Here is a 17,949-nt window from a genome sequence, read left to right on the forward strand (position 1 = left end):
CCACACGGACACGGGTATTTTTATAAACAGAGTTTTTCCTTCTTCCGTTTTAAAAAAAATCTCCGTCCACATGAAAACGCAAACGCATGCTATGAAGCACTGCCAAGAGCATGCCAAACCAACAGGTGGCGCTATAATCTCTACCGGAATCAGAAATCAGCAATCAGAAGCCTGAAAAAGTCTCCAGTAGGCGGAGATAACAGCGCAGGCTCTGACGTCACAAGCCAAAAACTCTGGTTTCGCTGTCTACACGAAGACACTGCAACTGGAGCTTTTGAAAATCTTCACCCTGGCAGGCGTTTTCAAAAATGTTTGGTTTCAGTGAACTGGTGCTGCGTTTGCATGTGGAACGAACGGCCTAACCGTGTAAAATAACCGCGTTCGTGTGGACAGGGCCTTAAACAAATGCAGGTAATTTACAAAATGAATGGTCATTGAAAGTGTTTTTTTTTTTTTTTACTATATTAAAAGATTGTTTTATACCAAAAGCACATAACTCCAACAGTCATTTTTTGGCAAAAGCAGGTAACTCCACATTTCATGTTTGCAATCTCCTCAGATGACAATGTAGATGCCTGACAAACGTTGTTGTTGTTGTGATCATAAACTGTATGGATGTGATTACACGCAATACACAGAGCTTTTCCCTCTCCATTGTAACGCGCTGCTTTTGCTAGCTTCCGTGAAAACGTTTCAGCTTTTATTTTCCTTTTTCGCCCTGAAGAAGATATCACAGCTTCATCAACTCCTCTCAGCTAGCACAACTTTTCAAACTTTTGAAAGTAGCCTTGTCACCTGACCTGAATACAGCGCGCTGATTTGCTAAAATTGACTTATCGGCTTCGATTCAAAAGGGCGCTTGTCGGCTTCTGCAGTAAAACGTGAACTCGCGCAATGCCTTGAAAGTGGACAAAACCGGCTTTTTTGATAAAGCGTGTTTAGAGTTCAGATCGCGCTATATGTGGAGAATAATGCACGGCAATCAGCTAATTTTTTTTATCTCTTTGGGTGCATAAGGTGTTTCCTGCACTTCTACTCATTGACCAGAAGGGGACGTACAAGTATACATGTGAATGGAGATGGATGAATTATGAAATAGGCAATAATAACGAGCCCTTAAGGCAAAGAAATAGCAGTTCTTGGCACCCTAGACTCGTATTTCCAGCTTTGTTTATTACCGCTCAGATTAAATGACCTATGAGGTATGAATGTGGTGGACTGTGAAATGATGTGTTATAAAATAGTTCCGGTTTCTATTATTCAACATTTTTTGCAGTGCATAGTCACTGTTTTCCACTAATAATCCCAGTCCGTTGAGTGATTCCTTCTCTTCTTACCACTGTTTGAATGTTTTAAACGTTAAACAAGAGTTGTTCACTGTTTATAGACGTTCGTGCCAGAGGAGGTTGTGTCAGGGGGAAGTTATGCTGCAGTTATATTTGCATTGGCAGTGCATTTCAGTGTAACATGCCAAAATATAAGTTACTCAATACAAATTTCTCAAATAAAACAAACATCCTCTCTGGGACGTGGTCTTTTTTTTAAGATTAGGAATGATAGAAAAACCTATTATGGTGTAATTGTTTGTAATCATGATGCAATGTTTATTGTCATTTCATGTTTTTTAGTTGCAACAACATAGAGATGGGTGATACCACAAAAATCTTATTTCACGATATGAGTAATTTTATGTCATTGTTACAAATAAATATTTAATAAAAATATAATTGAAAAGGAAGTAAACTATTCTAAAGTATTTTGGGAAGTTTGTGTGCATTGGGAATTATATTTTTTCAAATAAAGCCAGGGTAAAAAGATTTGTTTAAATGATGTAAATGCATATTTGCTGAATGCTGCCGGCAAACGAGAAAGTATTATAATGTTTGCCTTTCCATTACTAATAATATAAAAGCAATCGTTATAATACTCCTTGTATACATATTAATTCCTTTGTTCTATCGGATTATTAGACCGACTTCTATCCGTATTAGACAGAACTGTTAACGACGACGGCGAACAAGAGGGAGTCCCGCCTAAGTCCCGCCCCGAACGCATCGGCCAAACAGAAAAACGTATCAGCCGATGCTTAAAAAAATGCCAAATATCGGCCTTGGCGATATATCGGTCGACCACTAAAAAAAGGTCTGTTAATAGATGCTTTATATCGTGGCCAGGATTTGCATCATCCTACCGTACAGCCCTACATCATAATAATGTTACCAAAACTAAAAATCATCAAGTTGTTTGGTTAACAAGCTCGCTTAGCAATAGCATAGAGCTAACTGGTTAAAAAAGTCATAATGTTTTTTTAGATTCTATATTCTATTTTTGGAGGTTAGCTTATGACGTTTTTTGCATCAAAAAGTTGACATTTATAAAAGTGATCATTTTCCATCCTTATTTTGACTCTGTCACAAATGCGTCATTTCAAGGGACATTACATCTTTTTCTCGACAGCATGCATGCGTTTTGATGCTCGAGATGGTAATAGAGTCGTAAATGAACTCTCTCAAGCGCTCACAGCTAGGCGTTTTCTGCAGAGTAACACAACCTTATTCTCATATTCTAGTAGTTGGAAGCATAGCTATCCAAGCCATAAGCTATTTATTTTTGTAAAACTAATGACAATAGGTTGAAAGCTGAATTTTTTAACTTTGAAGTGTTGCATTCAGTTTATTCCTTACGTTTTCTTTACTTGGTCTTAAAAATGTAAATCTGAAACCATGATGACTGGCTCTTAATGACCTGATTTGTACAGATGATAACTGATTTTAAGTGGACTGTCCCTTTTTTGAAGCTGAACATAGATCATCTGATGAGTTTTCAGTGATAAACGATGTTTAAATAAGTGGCATCCTGTATAGTCTTTCAAAGGAATAATGGTCCTCTGCTCGCTCTTGCAGGATTTTCGGAATGACTTTCTTCCTAGATAATGTCTGGGAATGTTTAACCCCGTAGTGTTTTTTTGTAGACCCTAAAATGTGGTCATGTATGGGTTTGCGTAGTGTCTATAGCTTATGTAAGCAAATCCCCCTGAGAGAAAGCGTTATCTAGCGAGCTGCCGGCTGTATACATAATCGAGCTCAGTGGAATGTTGTGAATGCTTTGGAACGGGAACGACCCTTCCTTTCCTCATCCCACTCCAGACTTTTCCGGATCCGGAGCTCGATTCCTTCGGGTGCGGTTCCTTTTTTTTTATTCCTCGATGGACGGAGAAACTTCATCAGCATTAGCTGTTGAGGAGATTGACAAGGATTTTTGGGAATTCGACATGCAGGATTTCACACCAGAAGCGGGACGGGCCCAAGAGTCGACGCCTGATGCCGATATGTCAGCTTCGCCAGAGAAGACGTCACCAGATTCAACCGATTTCGTACCTCTGTCAGCTTCGGTAGCAGGTGCTGGGGAAGATATGTTAGAAATGCAGGCGATTTCTGAATCCGTTTTAGTTTCGGCTTTAGAAATGGATTCAGTCGCTCCATCCGTACAAGTGTCCTCATTAACATCCGCTCCTGACCCACATCCAGCCCCAGATTCAGCTGTGTTTAAGGCGTCAGACACACACGCCGCTCTGGGAACTGAAAAATCATTGACCGGTCCTGTCGTTCAGTCGACCGGCACTACGGATTCAGACGGGACATACATGATCCCCGACCCGGAGTGGGTGATGGGGGGAGGTAGGATTGGCTCTTATTGTCTTGTCACTGAGTTAGGTTAATGCGTGTATTTTACTTCCCAGCATCTTTGTTAGCACACATGTTTGCAGATATGGGTGATTGGTCTGTGGGTTTTCATTTGGACACTCTTTTTTGAGGTTTTGTTCCTTTGTGATGAGGATCAGAATTAGCTTTATTCGTCAAGTGTGTGCAAACACACAAGGAATTTGTTGTGTTTTTTTAAGGAGCTCTGCATATATGCATACATACATATCTGCCATGAGAACATAAACATTTAAATAAGTAAGACTTGGCAATAAATAATAATGGATGGACATGAGTACCCGAGTACTCAGAAGTAACAGACAATTGACTTAAAAAAAAAACAAAAAAAACAATAATTGCACACCAAACAAAGTTCAGCGGTTTCAATTTTGGCTTAGTTTATTAGTGGCATGATCATATACAGTTGATAGAAAAAAAGGAAGAATATATGCAGTTATGCTTCCATTTTCTATTTATAGTTTTTGTTACTCATATACAACAGTAACTTGTGGCCTAATTTGGCAGCAGGCAAAGACAAAGGTGTTTTTGAGGCTTTTATTCTTTAGAATTGGCTTATATTAAGATGTTTATCAGAAAATAATACCAGAGTTCCCACGGTCATAAAAAAATTGGACAAATTAGGGCATTTAAGAATTTTGATTTCCAACCATTATGTTTCAGTGACTAGAAATTGTTGTTTTTAGTAGGGATGCACCGAAATAGCCGAAGCCGAACAAACTGAAACACTGGGCCGAAGGCCGAATACTGATCACGGGTTTTCCCCCATTTTGCCAATTTTTTTCACCATTGCATAAATAGCCTAAATGTGCTTTTTATTGTTTTGTCTTGCTTTTCAAAGAAAAAATCATTTAAAAATATTTACTTAACACTGAAATTTTTTTTAACATTCTAGCAGACATTATATCAATAAAACACAACTTAACTTAAAATTAAAAAGTTAGTAAAATAATATTTTTTTACCATTTTTTTATACCCCCTTCTTGAATCAGGCATGTATTTTTTTTTACCGTACAAATAAATGCAGCCTTGCTGAACAGAAGAGACTTCTTTTAAAACATTAGAAAATATTATAGATCCCAGTCTGAACACTGTGTAAATGTTACAATAAATGTATTAATAGAGCTGTTGTAATTATATATATTTTTTTATTTTATTTTACGGAGCAACAGTAAAATTACAATAATAACACTTATTAATGTTGATGGAGTTCTTGCGTTTTCTCAGCTTTTATTTAGTCAGAAACCCGCAGGAAGACCTCAGTGCTTCTTTTTGTTGACAAATGATTCTCATTACAAATTTGGGAAGACGTTTGTTGCACGTATCACATTGTCACATGCCTTGTAAAAATTCATAAAAATGTTACTGAGCAGCTGACGAGTAACACCGTTTCAGCGCAGATTTTCCTCGCGCTTTGGCCTTTGAACCCTGCAGCCGCGAGCTCGTGCAGCACTGTTTGAACACATGCAATTTGTGCGTGTATTAGAAAACATAACATTCTGCATTTTATTTAATTGTTTAAGGGCATTTCGCGATTTCAATCATCATACAGTAACCAGCAACAACCACCCTTCCTCTTCTCATCGAAGACGTGCAATGCAGTACTAAACAGACTCTCGCTGTCGGTGCGTGTCATGAATTTTGCGTCTTTCTCGGACAGCTTTAAATGTTTCCACACTGCCGTCATGTTTGCTGCATTAGCGCGCGCTTCTATTTGATCGCGTCACGTCATTGTTCGGTACAATTTATTCGTTCTTCTCGCTTATTCGCTTTCGGTTGCCGAACATTCGGTGCATCCCTAGTTTTTAGTGATCTCCTAATCCAGTTATCTTATTTTTTGCTTAAAGTGATACAGCCTTTTGTTGTCAAATGATTTGATGTCTAATGCTTAACAGAATAGTTCACCCAAAAATGAAAATTCCATCATACCAGCAACAACCACCCCTTCCTCTTCTCATCGAAGACGTGCAATGCAGTACTAAACAGACTCTCGCTGTCGGTGCGTGTCATGATTTTTGCGTCTTTCTCGGACAGCTTTAAATGTTTCCACACTGCCGTCATGTTTGCTGCATTAGCGCGCGCTTCTATTTGATCGCGTCACGTCATTGTTCGGTACAATTTATTCGTTCTTCTCGCTTATTCGCTTTCGGTTGCCGAACATTCGGTGCATCCCTAGTTTTTAGTGATCTCCTAATCCAGTTATCTTATTTTTTGCTTAAAGTGATACAGCCTTTTGTTGTCAAATGATTTGATGTCTAATGCTTAACAGAATAGTTCACCCAAAAATGAAAATTCCATCATAATTCATTCACCGTCAAGTTGTTCCAAACCTTACGAATTTCTTTCTTCTGCTGAACACAAAGGGGAAAAAGAAAGGGGAAGGAAAAACAAACACCGTACCAAAACACATCGTAATTATAACCTGGGACGTAACACACACACATATTTTGAAGAGTGTGTGTAACCAAACAGTTTTTGGTCCCCATTGACTTCCATAGCATTCAATGGAAGTCGATGGCTATCGTCAAGTCAACTGTTTGGTTACCCACAGTCTTCAAAATATCCTCTTTTATGTTTAACAGAAGAAAGAAGCCGGTTTAGAACAACTTGAGGGTATTTTCAATTTTGGGTGAACTATCCCTTTTTTTTCAGTGTGAGGGAGAGCGATTGCAAAAATCAGTGTAATGGGTTTTGATAGAGAAACGGCAGAGAGAGCGAGAGAGAAATATGGGTTAATGTTTCCTTTGCCACTCCCTCATCAGGCCGAGTGCCGAACAAACAGTCAAGATCTGATCAGATTCATGTCTCAAAGTCTTGCAGTCCTTGCTGTTGTAAATAATATTCACATTTATTTGGCAAACGACATAATCATGATCCTAAAGTGTTTCTGACTGAGTCATTTAGCAGGGTAATCTGTTCGTCTAATGGTAGCGGTGTCTTTCTCTGGCTTGACCAGATTAGTGACCTGTACACAGCTGCAGGCAGGTTATATACCGCAGCATTTTTAGTATCTGGTATGTGGAGGGGACGTTAAAGTTAGCACCTGTCGAAAAAACAAACGCCCGCCCTCCCCTCAGACGACTCCACAGTCACTGCTACTGAACGCAGAAGAGTTTACGATACTTGTCCTGTCTCGAAGTGCTCCGTTTTCCCTGTCCTCTCTCTTCTCCTCTTCTGTCTAGATCGCTCTATCTCTCTTTGATAATCCATCCTTATCCTATCTGTTTTTTCCACTCCTTGTCGTAGCTCCTCCTGTCTGAGATAAAGTGCGAAGGTAAAGACACAGAGCTCAGCAGGGCGTTTCTGTCTGTCCCGCTCACAGTGTAAGTAACCAGCTTCACTCCGTTCCTGTTATTTGCCTTTAACTGGTTGTTTCATGTGTTTGTGGCTGTAATGGTGATGTTGGGGATCTGCTGTTGTTGATATTGTGTGATTAACAATGTGGACTGACCAGAGTTTACCTGCTTACACAAGTTGCTTGTTGAGTTTGATGATTTTGTTGCACTCGTCTTGTGTGAGTTTGGATTGTATAACACGTGTGGTAGAAGATAAACCTAACGTCTAGATGATCATTATCTCTACACTGGACATGATTGGTGTGTCGAAAAGCATCAAAAATTACAATCAAATCCCAAACACTGACAACCGATGCTTCATTTGACAGACACCTAGTGTGCTGCATGGAAGCTCTACAGTATTTTTCACATTTGTCTGAAATATTTGTAATATAAGTTTAATTATATATGAATTAATTGCTCTTGTTTTGTGTTCTATATTTATAAACCAATTTGTTCTGAATTTTGTGATGTATTTCTGAATTAATATGTCCTGAATTTTGTATATTATGCACTTCCTCTGAATTTGATGAATTATTTGTTTATCAATAGATTTTTGTTTTGTTTATAAATTAATTTTCTCTGAATTTTGTGTTATGTATTTTCAAATAATATGCTCTGAATATCAGGCCTTATATATTTATGGATTGATTTACTCTGGATTTTATGAGCTAAATATTTATGAATTTATTTGCTCTGAATTTTGTGTGTTATACTGTATTAATGACGTTTATGCATTTTATATTTATAAATTCCTCTGAATTTTATTACCTATGATATAATATTCTGATTCTTTTTTTTATCCTCAGACCATGTTTCTTGCTCACTGATTTAAATATATATATATATATTTTTTTTTATAAACACATGCACACATTATATATACAATTATTTTGCTATTCTGCGATAACCCATACGTAGGCTAGTCCTTTTTTATATCGATCTGTTTTAGAATTTCATTAGTTTTATTATTTATCATATCATGGCTCACTGGTTCAGTTTGACAGATATATTAAGGTGACATGTCACTTCGCTTCTACTATCCAGAACCTCGAGCTGTCATGCTGCAATGTGACATCAATCACTTCCTGTGTAGACATGGCGTGACACGCTCGGTAGCAAAGATGTTGATGCAACCGAGATCTAAAGGTGCCTTATCGTAGAAGTAATTGCTAAATGAAGGACTTTTAAACCAGAGATGTGTTGACGGTCACTTAAGAGCATGTTTTACAAGCTTTCTTAGTTGTGTGCGGATTGTGTAAGTGCTTTCTGTTCTATTCCTGCACTTATGGCTTTTGAATATTGATTTTACGTGTGCATTAAGAAGTGTCTGTTTATGCACATGCATTTTGCACTTTACTTCCTGCTGAATCAATCCCTGTAGGCATGCTTTTTCAGAGCAGTCTTTACGTGTGAGATTGTCGCTCTCACCACACCCCATATGAGTGAAGCCTGCAGTGATTTCACCATCCTGATCATGTGATTCGTGGCGTTAAAAAACCAACCAACCCTGAGAATCAAACCAATATTTCAATTGTTCTGTTTTTTACAGATGCTCTTCTCGCGGATTTGGAGTCCACAACCTCCCACATTTCCAAACAAGCTGTTTTTCTGCCAGAAGAGACGCCATATTCCTACCCCTCAGGAAGTGACTCATATCAGGACGTAGCCTCTCCTCCTGCTCAAACACTGAATGGATCTTGGGTAGAAAAGCCAGAATCGAAGCACTCATCAACCCAGGTAAAAGGCACCATTACTTCCTGTAGGGTTTCTTTATTCCCCAGAGCTGTCTGCTGGTCTTTATATGAGTCCTGCTCGGTTATCCTTTAACCTTATGACAAATACCAGAAGCCGGCCTGTTCCACTTTCTGTTGTGCCCTCGAGCAAAGCACTTGTGCCATTAAGCAGGTTCAACATATTCAAGGTTTCTCGAATGCGGCCATATTATACATCTTTGTGGCATCTAAGTTCACTTACAGTGTTAGTCGAGCTTTCTTGGACTAAAAACAGTCATAATTTAGTTTTTCACAACCATTTTCCACTCTCAGTGATGGAGAGAATTTCGTCGAATTTTAAATAAAAATCCACGTTCGAATACAAAAACGTTGCATTCGAATTTTAGATGTGCGTTAAGGAGGCAGCCTTATCAGTGGCGCACGAGATGCGATGACGATGTAAGTGTCGTTGCATTATGTTTTTGTCAGCCTATCCAGTTGAAGCCACTAGATGCGGCGCTGCTGCATTGTTAATTACAAATGTTGCGGGAAAAGAGAACATCAATGCGGAGAAGATCTTGTTTACATCAAAACTGAAACCAAGCCGTTCACACAGAACACATATTTCGCGCATTTTCTAGAGGGACATCTATCACCATTGCACTCGCGTCTCGCACAAAAGAGCCGCATGTTTAGAAAGCCATGTAAAATTAATGCAAGTTCAACTTTGAAAAAAACATTTTTTCAACAAAATTCGAGGCTTTTGCTTTGAATAAATGTGCATTAGTAATATTTTGCTCGATGCGCCCTCTTGTGGCCTCAGGAGAGAAGCCAAAAGCTTTTCTTCACCGTAACTTGTTTTGAAATTATACATTTTAAATTCGAATATAATTCGAATTTTGATAATATTTAAGTACAAAATTCGAATTGAGTTTTTCAGCCATTTTGACAGCCCTAGAGAGAATTAATCTGACTGTTTTTGTGGCTGCACCTTTAAGATGCTTCGATTAGGTGCTCTGAGGAAGGCTGTTTGAAGCCGTAATGCACTGGCCAACAGTTTTATAATTAAATAGCCCAGTTTATTATATGCTTTTTTTCAACTTTTAGGTATGTGACTGCTTTGGAGTATTATATTGTTCAATTTGATTTGAATTATGTCTGTTATTATTAACACATCAGGGTGGGTTAAGTTGCTCAATATTGAAAATGCATTGATATGTGAATATAGGTGGTCATATTTTAATGTGTTTGTAGCTTAGTTTCTTTAAATATTCTGTGAAAGACATCAGGTGCTTTTGATAGCGGTCACACTGAATACATTTGGGTGTTTAAGTGTATGTTTTTGGCTCTATGGGATTACAGGAATTATTTAAAGGCATAGTTCACCCCAAAATAAATGTTCTGTCATTACATATCAGTCCCACCAAGATTTCGCTTTTGGTGACTTTTTGCAGTCAACATGACTGTTGATTTTGTGGTTGTAATTTCCAGAATTTTGTGGAAAATTTGCTGTTATTTCTATTATTCTGATACCACGTTTACCATATTACATGTGACTCTAGATAGTCACAATAGTCATGCATGAGAGGGAAAAAAATTTAGAAAGCTTTAGTTCTTTTTTTGTGGCTTATTGCATTTAACAAATCTTTATGAACATTAAAGCACTGCCCATGCTTTTTCTCATTCATGCATGTTTCTTTATCAGACTAACATGTAGAAGTAGTACTGTGCTTTTAGCAATTATTTTGTGGTTAAATGGCAAATTATGCAGTATCACAAAAAAATGCATTGTGTTCCATTTTCCAAAAAGTGGATGGACCGATATGTTGATCCTCATCCAAAAAAAAAAAAAAAAAAGTTTTCCCTCATGTAATTCCAAACTTTTATGCTGTTGTTTTTGTCATGGCACACAAAAGGTGAAATTTTCATCCAACCCTTGTTACACAAAGTTAAAAAAATGTATCCATTAATATTTTAGTCTACATAAAGCGGTGCTTTGAGACCCCAGATGTACAGTATCATAGCTTTTTTTTTTTTTTTTCATAATGTTTACCCATGTTGGCTATTTCTGCTCTTGTCAAAGTGCTTAGTAAAAGTAAAGCAACTTCATTTTTTTCTTTCCTCAAGTCTTTCAGCTCAGCTCCGAAAAGCACCAGTCCTCGTGTGTCACAGTCTGAAGAAGAGCACGTCTATAGTTTCCCTAACAAGCAGAAGACTACTGACTCCCCCGCCGCCGTCATGAGCTCATTACTGGGCAGTAACCTGTCAGAGCTGGACCGTCTGCTGCTGGAGCTCAACGCTGTACAGCACAGCACACCCGCCTTCCCTACTGAAGGTGAGCGCTTCAAACCTCACAGTTAATGGGTTGTTAAAGCTCTACAAACATCATGTGCGCATTATTGACAGTATATCAAATCCAATAGATGTTTTTCCTTTTGGTGTTTCATAGAGACCTACCCACCCAAACCAGCCAGCAATGCCCAGCGCTATGTCCCAGAAAACGGCGTCTCATCAGTAGTGAAAGCACCTCCTCCTAAGATAGAGAAACCCAAACGCAGTGCACCCGGACGGGGGATAGAAGATGGCAGACCCAGTGTGGGGAACCTGCTTAATGAGTTGGAGAGCTCCGTGCCGGCCCCTGCGTAAGCTTGCACACTACTGAAAATATTTATTTTTTTATAGTTAAGATTTTTTTTTCATGTTTGTAAAAAGAAGTCTATTTTGCTCACCAAGGCTGCATTTATATAAATGCACTTAACTTAAATATAGTTTATTTCTGTGATGCAAAGCTATATTTTCAGCATCATTACTCCAGTCTTCAGTGTCACATGATCTTCAGAAATCAGTATAATATGCTGATTTGCTGCTCAGTTATTATTGGTGCTCAATTATTAATAATGATTCTTAATATTATCAGTTACTAACAATTATTAACAAAAAATGTTTTCAACACTGACAATAATAAATGTTTCTTATTATCAATAATCAGCATATTAGAATGATTTCTGAAGAATCATATGACACTGAAGAGTGGAGTAATGATGCAGAAAATTCAGCTGGGCATCACAGGAATAAATTACATTTTAAAATCTATTCAACTAGAAAAATTAAATTAATATTTAATAATTAAAAATAATATTTCACAATGTTACTGTTTTTATTGTATTTTTGATCAAATAAATGCACCTTTGATGAGCATAAGAGACCTTTAAAAAAAAAAAAAGAGTATATTTTATTAATATTTAATATTTTTATTTTGTAATTGTAATATTTTATATTTGTTTTACCACTTTTAATGAGTAGAACTATTCTTTAAAATATTATTTTAATATTTCTGTCATAACTTCAGAAAATTGAATGATGTTTAAATAAAAAAAATGTTTGTTTATTTTTTTGTTTGTTTAAAGTAGACTTTGAAACCCAGATTTTCATTGTGGTATTTTGGACTTCACTCTAGTAAACACTGATATTTAAATGAGCTAAAAAGTTGTGAACAAGTGAAAACTTTACTAGGTTCCCTATCTGTGATCTAGACCTTTTCTTATATCTCATTTTTTATTTTGTGACATTAATAGACCCGCCCCTGCAGTGCCAGTGGTTCAGGAGGAGACCCCCTGCCAGCAGCAGGCCAGAATCTCCGCCTCCTCAGCGACACGAGAACTCGACGAACTCATGGCCTCACTGTCTGACTTTAAAGTTCAGAGCAATGTAAGTCTTGGAGACAGAGAGAAAAATTACATTTACATTTAGTCATTTAGCAGACGCTTTTATCCAAAGCGACTTACAAATGAGGACAACAAAAGCAGTCAAAACTAACAAAAGAGCAAAAAAAAAAGATAAATATAGATAAAGTAGAATTAAAATAGAATAGAAAGTGTTAGAGTTAGAGGGTCAAATAAAGGTTATTTAAAAGTAAAATTACATTGTTATTTTTCTTGTTTTCTCCCTAAATCTCCCTAAACAGTAATCCATTGCATTGCCACACAATAGAAAATTTGCCTAAAAAAAAAAGATATGTATATATTTTTTAAAAGCCACTCTGATGGAATCTTTTAAAGCAATAAGCCCCGTGAAGCCATGGTTTACAGTGAATTTATAACAGCTAAAGGGGGTTCTAAGGGGTAACAATGCCCCTTAGCTGTTATAAATTCACTGTAAACCACGGCTTCACAGGGCTTATTGCTTTTATAAAACGGTTATTCCATATACGTAGTAAGGTTTCACAGACTAAAACAGCAAATAAAGTGTAGTGATATAAATAAAAACAGTATTCTTCCACCAAACAATGTAGTTCCTCAGAAACCGTTGTGGTTCCAACAATTGGTAGCTGAGCAACACACAGAAGTAAACAAAGGTGTGTGTTTGTAGTGTAATTTACAACAGCTTCGAACGCGGCTCAGCCAATCAGAATCAAGGACGGGACTATCCGTTTTATAATGTGTGTTTGAAATAGACAATAAGCGTTTAATTAGCAAAATTATTTAGTAGTGCTTATGTAATTCTTATTGGCAAATAATCTGCCTTAAAGCTTTACAAGGGCAGTTTTAATGAGTTGTCATTGGGTTTTGCATTTGTAGGGGGTATCAGCTGTTGTGATTTATCATGCATGTCTGTGAGTGCTGATAATGATAATCAGATAGTAAACAGTAGATTATTATCATTCAAGGCCTTTAAAATGAATAAGGGGTGTATATATGCCTGTATGAAGGGCATGCTCTCATGGGTCCATTAGGAAGGTCTTGTTAGCATTTCTATCTTGGATGTGAGCCACACTGCGGTCGAAAAGAGAGAATCTGGAATGCTGGGGTTGTGGTGTCATGTTATACAGTGGGGAAAAAAAGTATTTAGTCAGCCACCAATTGTGCAAGTTCTCCCACTAATTCTGGTGATTTATATTTGCCTTCATGTTGGTAAACCAACTTATATTTTGTTACATTGACTAAATAAGCCAAACATGTTGAGATATAATGCATTACATTAGGCCACTGGTTTTTATGTATAGTTTTCGTATTTTAGAGTAAGATAATGAATCAGACTGAATGTTGTCACATTGCCGCCTCATTTTGCATGCCATTCCTTCATGTTTCTACTCAAATGCGTTCCTCCCTTTCTTTTTGTTGTTGTTGTCTTGCTGTTGGTTGTCTAGTCTGGCTCTCTGTCAGTTAAGGAGGACTCATTATCCACTAAAGGGTCTGAACTTCCCAATCTTGGGGTGACAGAGAACCTCACAGTCCCTTCAATCCCAGAAGCAGAGGTATCTGACCGCAGCGTTCCTCCCCAGCCTTCCCCAAATTGCGCACCACTTTTACAGGAACTCCACATTGTTGAGGAATCGACAACTGTTGCTCCAGTGTCCAAATCCATGGTGCTTTGCACTTCCTCCAAGACCCATTCAGAGAAACTCCTGGTAGTTTCTAGCACAAAGAGCCCAGCCCCTGAGTCTCATTTATCACCTGAACCATCTGCAAAAACCTCAAGCCCTCCGGCATTAAGTTTACACAAATGTGAAGTCAGTTCGCCAAAGACCGATGATCCAAAAATCTCGAATCCTGTTTCGGTCACCAAAAATAGTCCACCTGTGGTACCAAAGGCCTCCTCACCAGTTATAACTCCAAGGATATCTAAAAGCCCCAATCCTCCACAGGTTATCAAGAGCTCAAATCGAATTGTCGATGTGAAAAGTCCTAGTCCTGTAACAACTGCTAAAACCTCTAGTCCAGTTGTGGTAAGAAAGAGCCCAAGCCCTGTTACAGCTGTTAGAGCAACCAAAAGTCCAATCCCTGGAGTCCTTGCCAAGCGCCCAAGTCCCGAGCCAGGGATTACTAGCAAGAGTCCGCTGCCAACTACCATTACACTGCCCGCTCCTCCAGTTTCAACCCTAACATTAACTCCGAAGCCTTCCAAAGAGAAACCTGAGAGCTTTGAACCGGGCATATTGGGATTAAGTCTTCCTTGCCCCAAGCCTCTTCTTGAGGAAGCTCTGGAGAAGCTGTTGACGTCCAGTCTTTCTCAACCAGAGCTGGTGAAACTGGGTGAAGGAGCTCCTGCCTCATTAGAGGTGAATGATGATGTTCTGGCACGTCTTCATCAATCGACACCACCAGGTGGCTTTAAAGATGTCACTTGGATGGACCCCACATCATTCCCTGGGGCGTCAGATGTTTCGCTGGACCTTCCCCTTCTCCAGCCATCAGCGGTTGAAAGGCTCTTCACTTCTGGACAAGTATGAGGCGCACCGACTCTGTCAGACTGTCTCCAATTTGCAACCCTAAATTTAGCGAGCATGGGCGAGAAGCATGCTGAACCACGTACGGCTGTTTATGCTTTCTCAAATAAATGGGCCTGATCCTTGGGCCAAGGGGCCTGCTGATACCCAATCTGAACCTTTCCATCCTGCTCGGATAGAAGCACCCACCATTAGCAAGTTAAATATGCCTCTCAAAAACCTGATACGCATGTGCAGACGTCACTTAGTGCTCCTAAAATTGGAAGGATTGCCATTTAATTAGGTTTCTGTTGCATTGCTTTGCATCACGTGTTTTTGGAAAGGTGGAGAATTGAGAAATCCAAAGTATGTCTGGTGCATGAAATGAATAAGATTCTGTGGAAGGAGTCTTTGCGATGTTCAAATGCATGCCCTGACGCGCTTCCTCAATGAGGTGTATGGCGCTAAATGGACAACAAGGCTAGGCTTGCTTGTTTCTTTGCCGTTCTGTAGTGGAGTTTCATTGTGCAATTGCATTCCATCTTCACTTCTTTGCCATTTCTTCAGGGCACTTGATGCAGGAGATGATCTTCAAAGTGGTCATTTACTGATTCCATAGTCTGATGGTTTTGCATGATGCAAAAAAATTGTTTGCAGTTGCTAAAGGTGATGTGTGAAGTCTAAGGATATGACAGTTACTTCATATTCTCGATGCATTAAAATCATGTAGATTCATGTGCATTGATCTTGAAATCTAACCTTTAAATCATATATTGCTTGTTTGCTAGTTACAAAAAACATTTATTGCAATTAGTTTAAATGTACAATATCTGGGCAAAATCTGTTGCATCTGAACTTATCTAAACGTTTTCTGAACTGCTTTGAGTTTTCCAAGTAACTGATACGATTATAATCTAAAGTAGCGATACATCTGCGATTATGAACGCGATATTGCATAGCTTGTCCGTGATCTACGGCTCTGTGTATTAAATGCTGCTCCATCTGAAAGCACGTGCTGGAGATTTACTACTAATCACAGAACCTGCTTTACTGACGAGATGCGCATGACATTCGCATGCAATTTATCGTGCAGCCCTAGTTTTGAATCAAATTTTAAATATAAATGCATTGAATTAAATGATTTTAGTTGCAATGTCAACTGAACTAAGAGGTTAAAATTGACAGTTTGCTTTGTCACTTTTGCTATGCATTGTTTTTGGCACGTTGTGTTTGTTTCACGGTCATTATACATGTTCTTGCATTATTTCAGATTGTTTGTAGAAGGTTAGAGATGTTTCTGCTGTGTCATGAAGAGGATGTTTGAAGCTATGCAATGCATTGTCCCAAACCAGATCAGTGTGAGGTTGCTTTCCAGAGCCGTTTGAAAGCATTGCATGTTCTAAATTTTAAAGTGGTCAGGTCACTTCATTAATGCTGCCTCTCCGCAGCTTAAATCGGTCATCAGACGCACAAAGGAAACGTCCAACGTCCACCCGATGTTTCGTGATGGCCACATGCGCAAAAAATTGGGCCCGCTAATTCTCAACAAGAGCAACTCGCAGGATCTACTCATTATAGAGCTGCAAGGGAAACTGGGAATCGGTCGCGCTGAGCGGCCACGAAAACAGCCAGATGATTGGCTTACGGAAGGGGTCATTGTCTGTTCCAACCCACAGCGCTTAAGAGAGGAAGGTGTCGCATCACCAACGGTTGATAAGGTAGTGCAAGTCACAAGATTAATGGTGGAACTCACAAAAAGCTAGCAAAACAACATTTCTTATATTGGTTTTTATAAACATTTTCAAATAGAGAGCAACAACGCCTACCAGAGGTTCCTGGTGGGTATTTTTCCATTCATTTTTTCCATTTTTAAAAAGTCTTTTTTAAGCACAAACCAAACCATCCAGCAAAGAGGAAAATCACAATGTTACTAACTTTTGAAGCAAAAAGTATTTGAAAAAAAGGCAAAGGTACAAGACTGTGTACTTAACGGATTTATTGATGGAAAGTAATGTATGATTTATATTTTAAGTTTATAGCAGAATATGCATATATACACAGATATTTAAGTATTTTGAGAGCTTATCAAGTCAGGCAGTGCTTAATTAATTCTGCTGTTTAACACAATTGTTTAAAATAAGTCGAAATAATGCCGACTGATGGCTTCAGCTTCGATTTTACAACCTTAGAGCTCACAAGAGATCTGTCTTTAAAAGTTACGATAATAAAGTTATCTTTAAAAACAAATTCCCTATGTAGAAAATGAATGGGATTTTTACTTCCAGAACTAATTTTTGCCCTTTATTCTGCATTTTGTGCTCCTTTCACTTCCTGCTACGTGTTTCATGTTTCTTTGTCCATCAGATCATCATTCCTCCAGGCTTGCCCAGTCCTCCGAAAAAAGTCCTAACCCATCCTGTCCCAAAAAAGCCAGACCCTGTGATACTGATGCCCGCTCCTCTCCCCCCACCACCTCCACTCCCTAGGGAGCTCCCTCCTCCTCCTCCTCCTCCTCCCGCTCCTCCAGTTCCAACTCCCCCAACTCCACCTCCACCTAAAGACCCCACCCCTCCACCATCCCCTCCTCCCAAACCTGTGACCCCACCCCCTCCACCAAAGGTTTTAGCGTCTGTTGGCTGCCAAACGGAATATGAACCTGTTTTTCCACCGGTACAGGCACGAACTTGCTCTCTGTGTTTATCTGCATCTGATCAGAGCTTGCCTCTATGTCTTCAGGGTTCCCACAGTCATTGAAAATGGGGAAATATAAGGGAATTTGTAAGGCCTGGAAAAGTCTAAATGGAAATGAATAAAAAGTCATAGGAAACTGGTTGTATATTGGGTTTGTGTAGAGGAAAGGTTACTCACAAGCCATAGTGAATCATTCTGAGAGTGGATTCTTTTCTATGAATCTCTTGGACTGGTTCACAATTCAGTTTCTTTAATGAATCATTCGAAATTTATAGTAAATGTAG

The 17,949-nt window shown here is 38.6% G+C and overlaps 1 protein-coding gene across 2 annotated transcripts in view; it reads left to right on the top strand.

Moving 5' to 3' along the window:
- pxna (paxillin a) overlaps positions 1-17,949 on the top strand; it is a 36,219-nt gene that overhangs the window by 10,748 nt on the left and 7,522 nt on the right. Inside the window, exons 1-5 of one of the 2 annotated variants that reach the window (XM_016284626.1) lie at positions 3,191-3,677; positions 8,607-8,794; positions 10,897-11,104; positions 11,219-11,411; positions 12,345-12,477. In XM_016284626.1, coding sequence (XP_016140112.1) covers positions 3,206-3,677; positions 8,607-8,794; positions 10,897-11,104; positions 11,219-11,411; positions 12,345-12,477 — 1,194 coding nt within the window. In that variant the 5' untranslated portion in view covers positions 3,191-3,205. Of the gene's footprint in view, positions 1-3,190; positions 3,678-8,606; positions 8,795-10,896; positions 11,105-11,218; positions 11,412-12,344; positions 12,478-17,949 lie in introns of those variants that run through there. The other variant, XM_016284627.1, reaches the window with a different exon arrangement.

The sequence above is a fragment of the Sinocyclocheilus grahami genome, unplaced genomic scaffold, assembly GCF_001515645.1.
Source record: "Sinocyclocheilus grahami isolate Dianchi unplaced genomic scaffold, SAMN03320097.WGS_v1.1 scaffold186.1, whole genome shotgun sequence".
Taxonomy (NCBI): domain Eukaryota; kingdom Metazoa; phylum Chordata; class Actinopteri; order Cypriniformes; family Cyprinidae; genus Sinocyclocheilus; species Sinocyclocheilus grahami.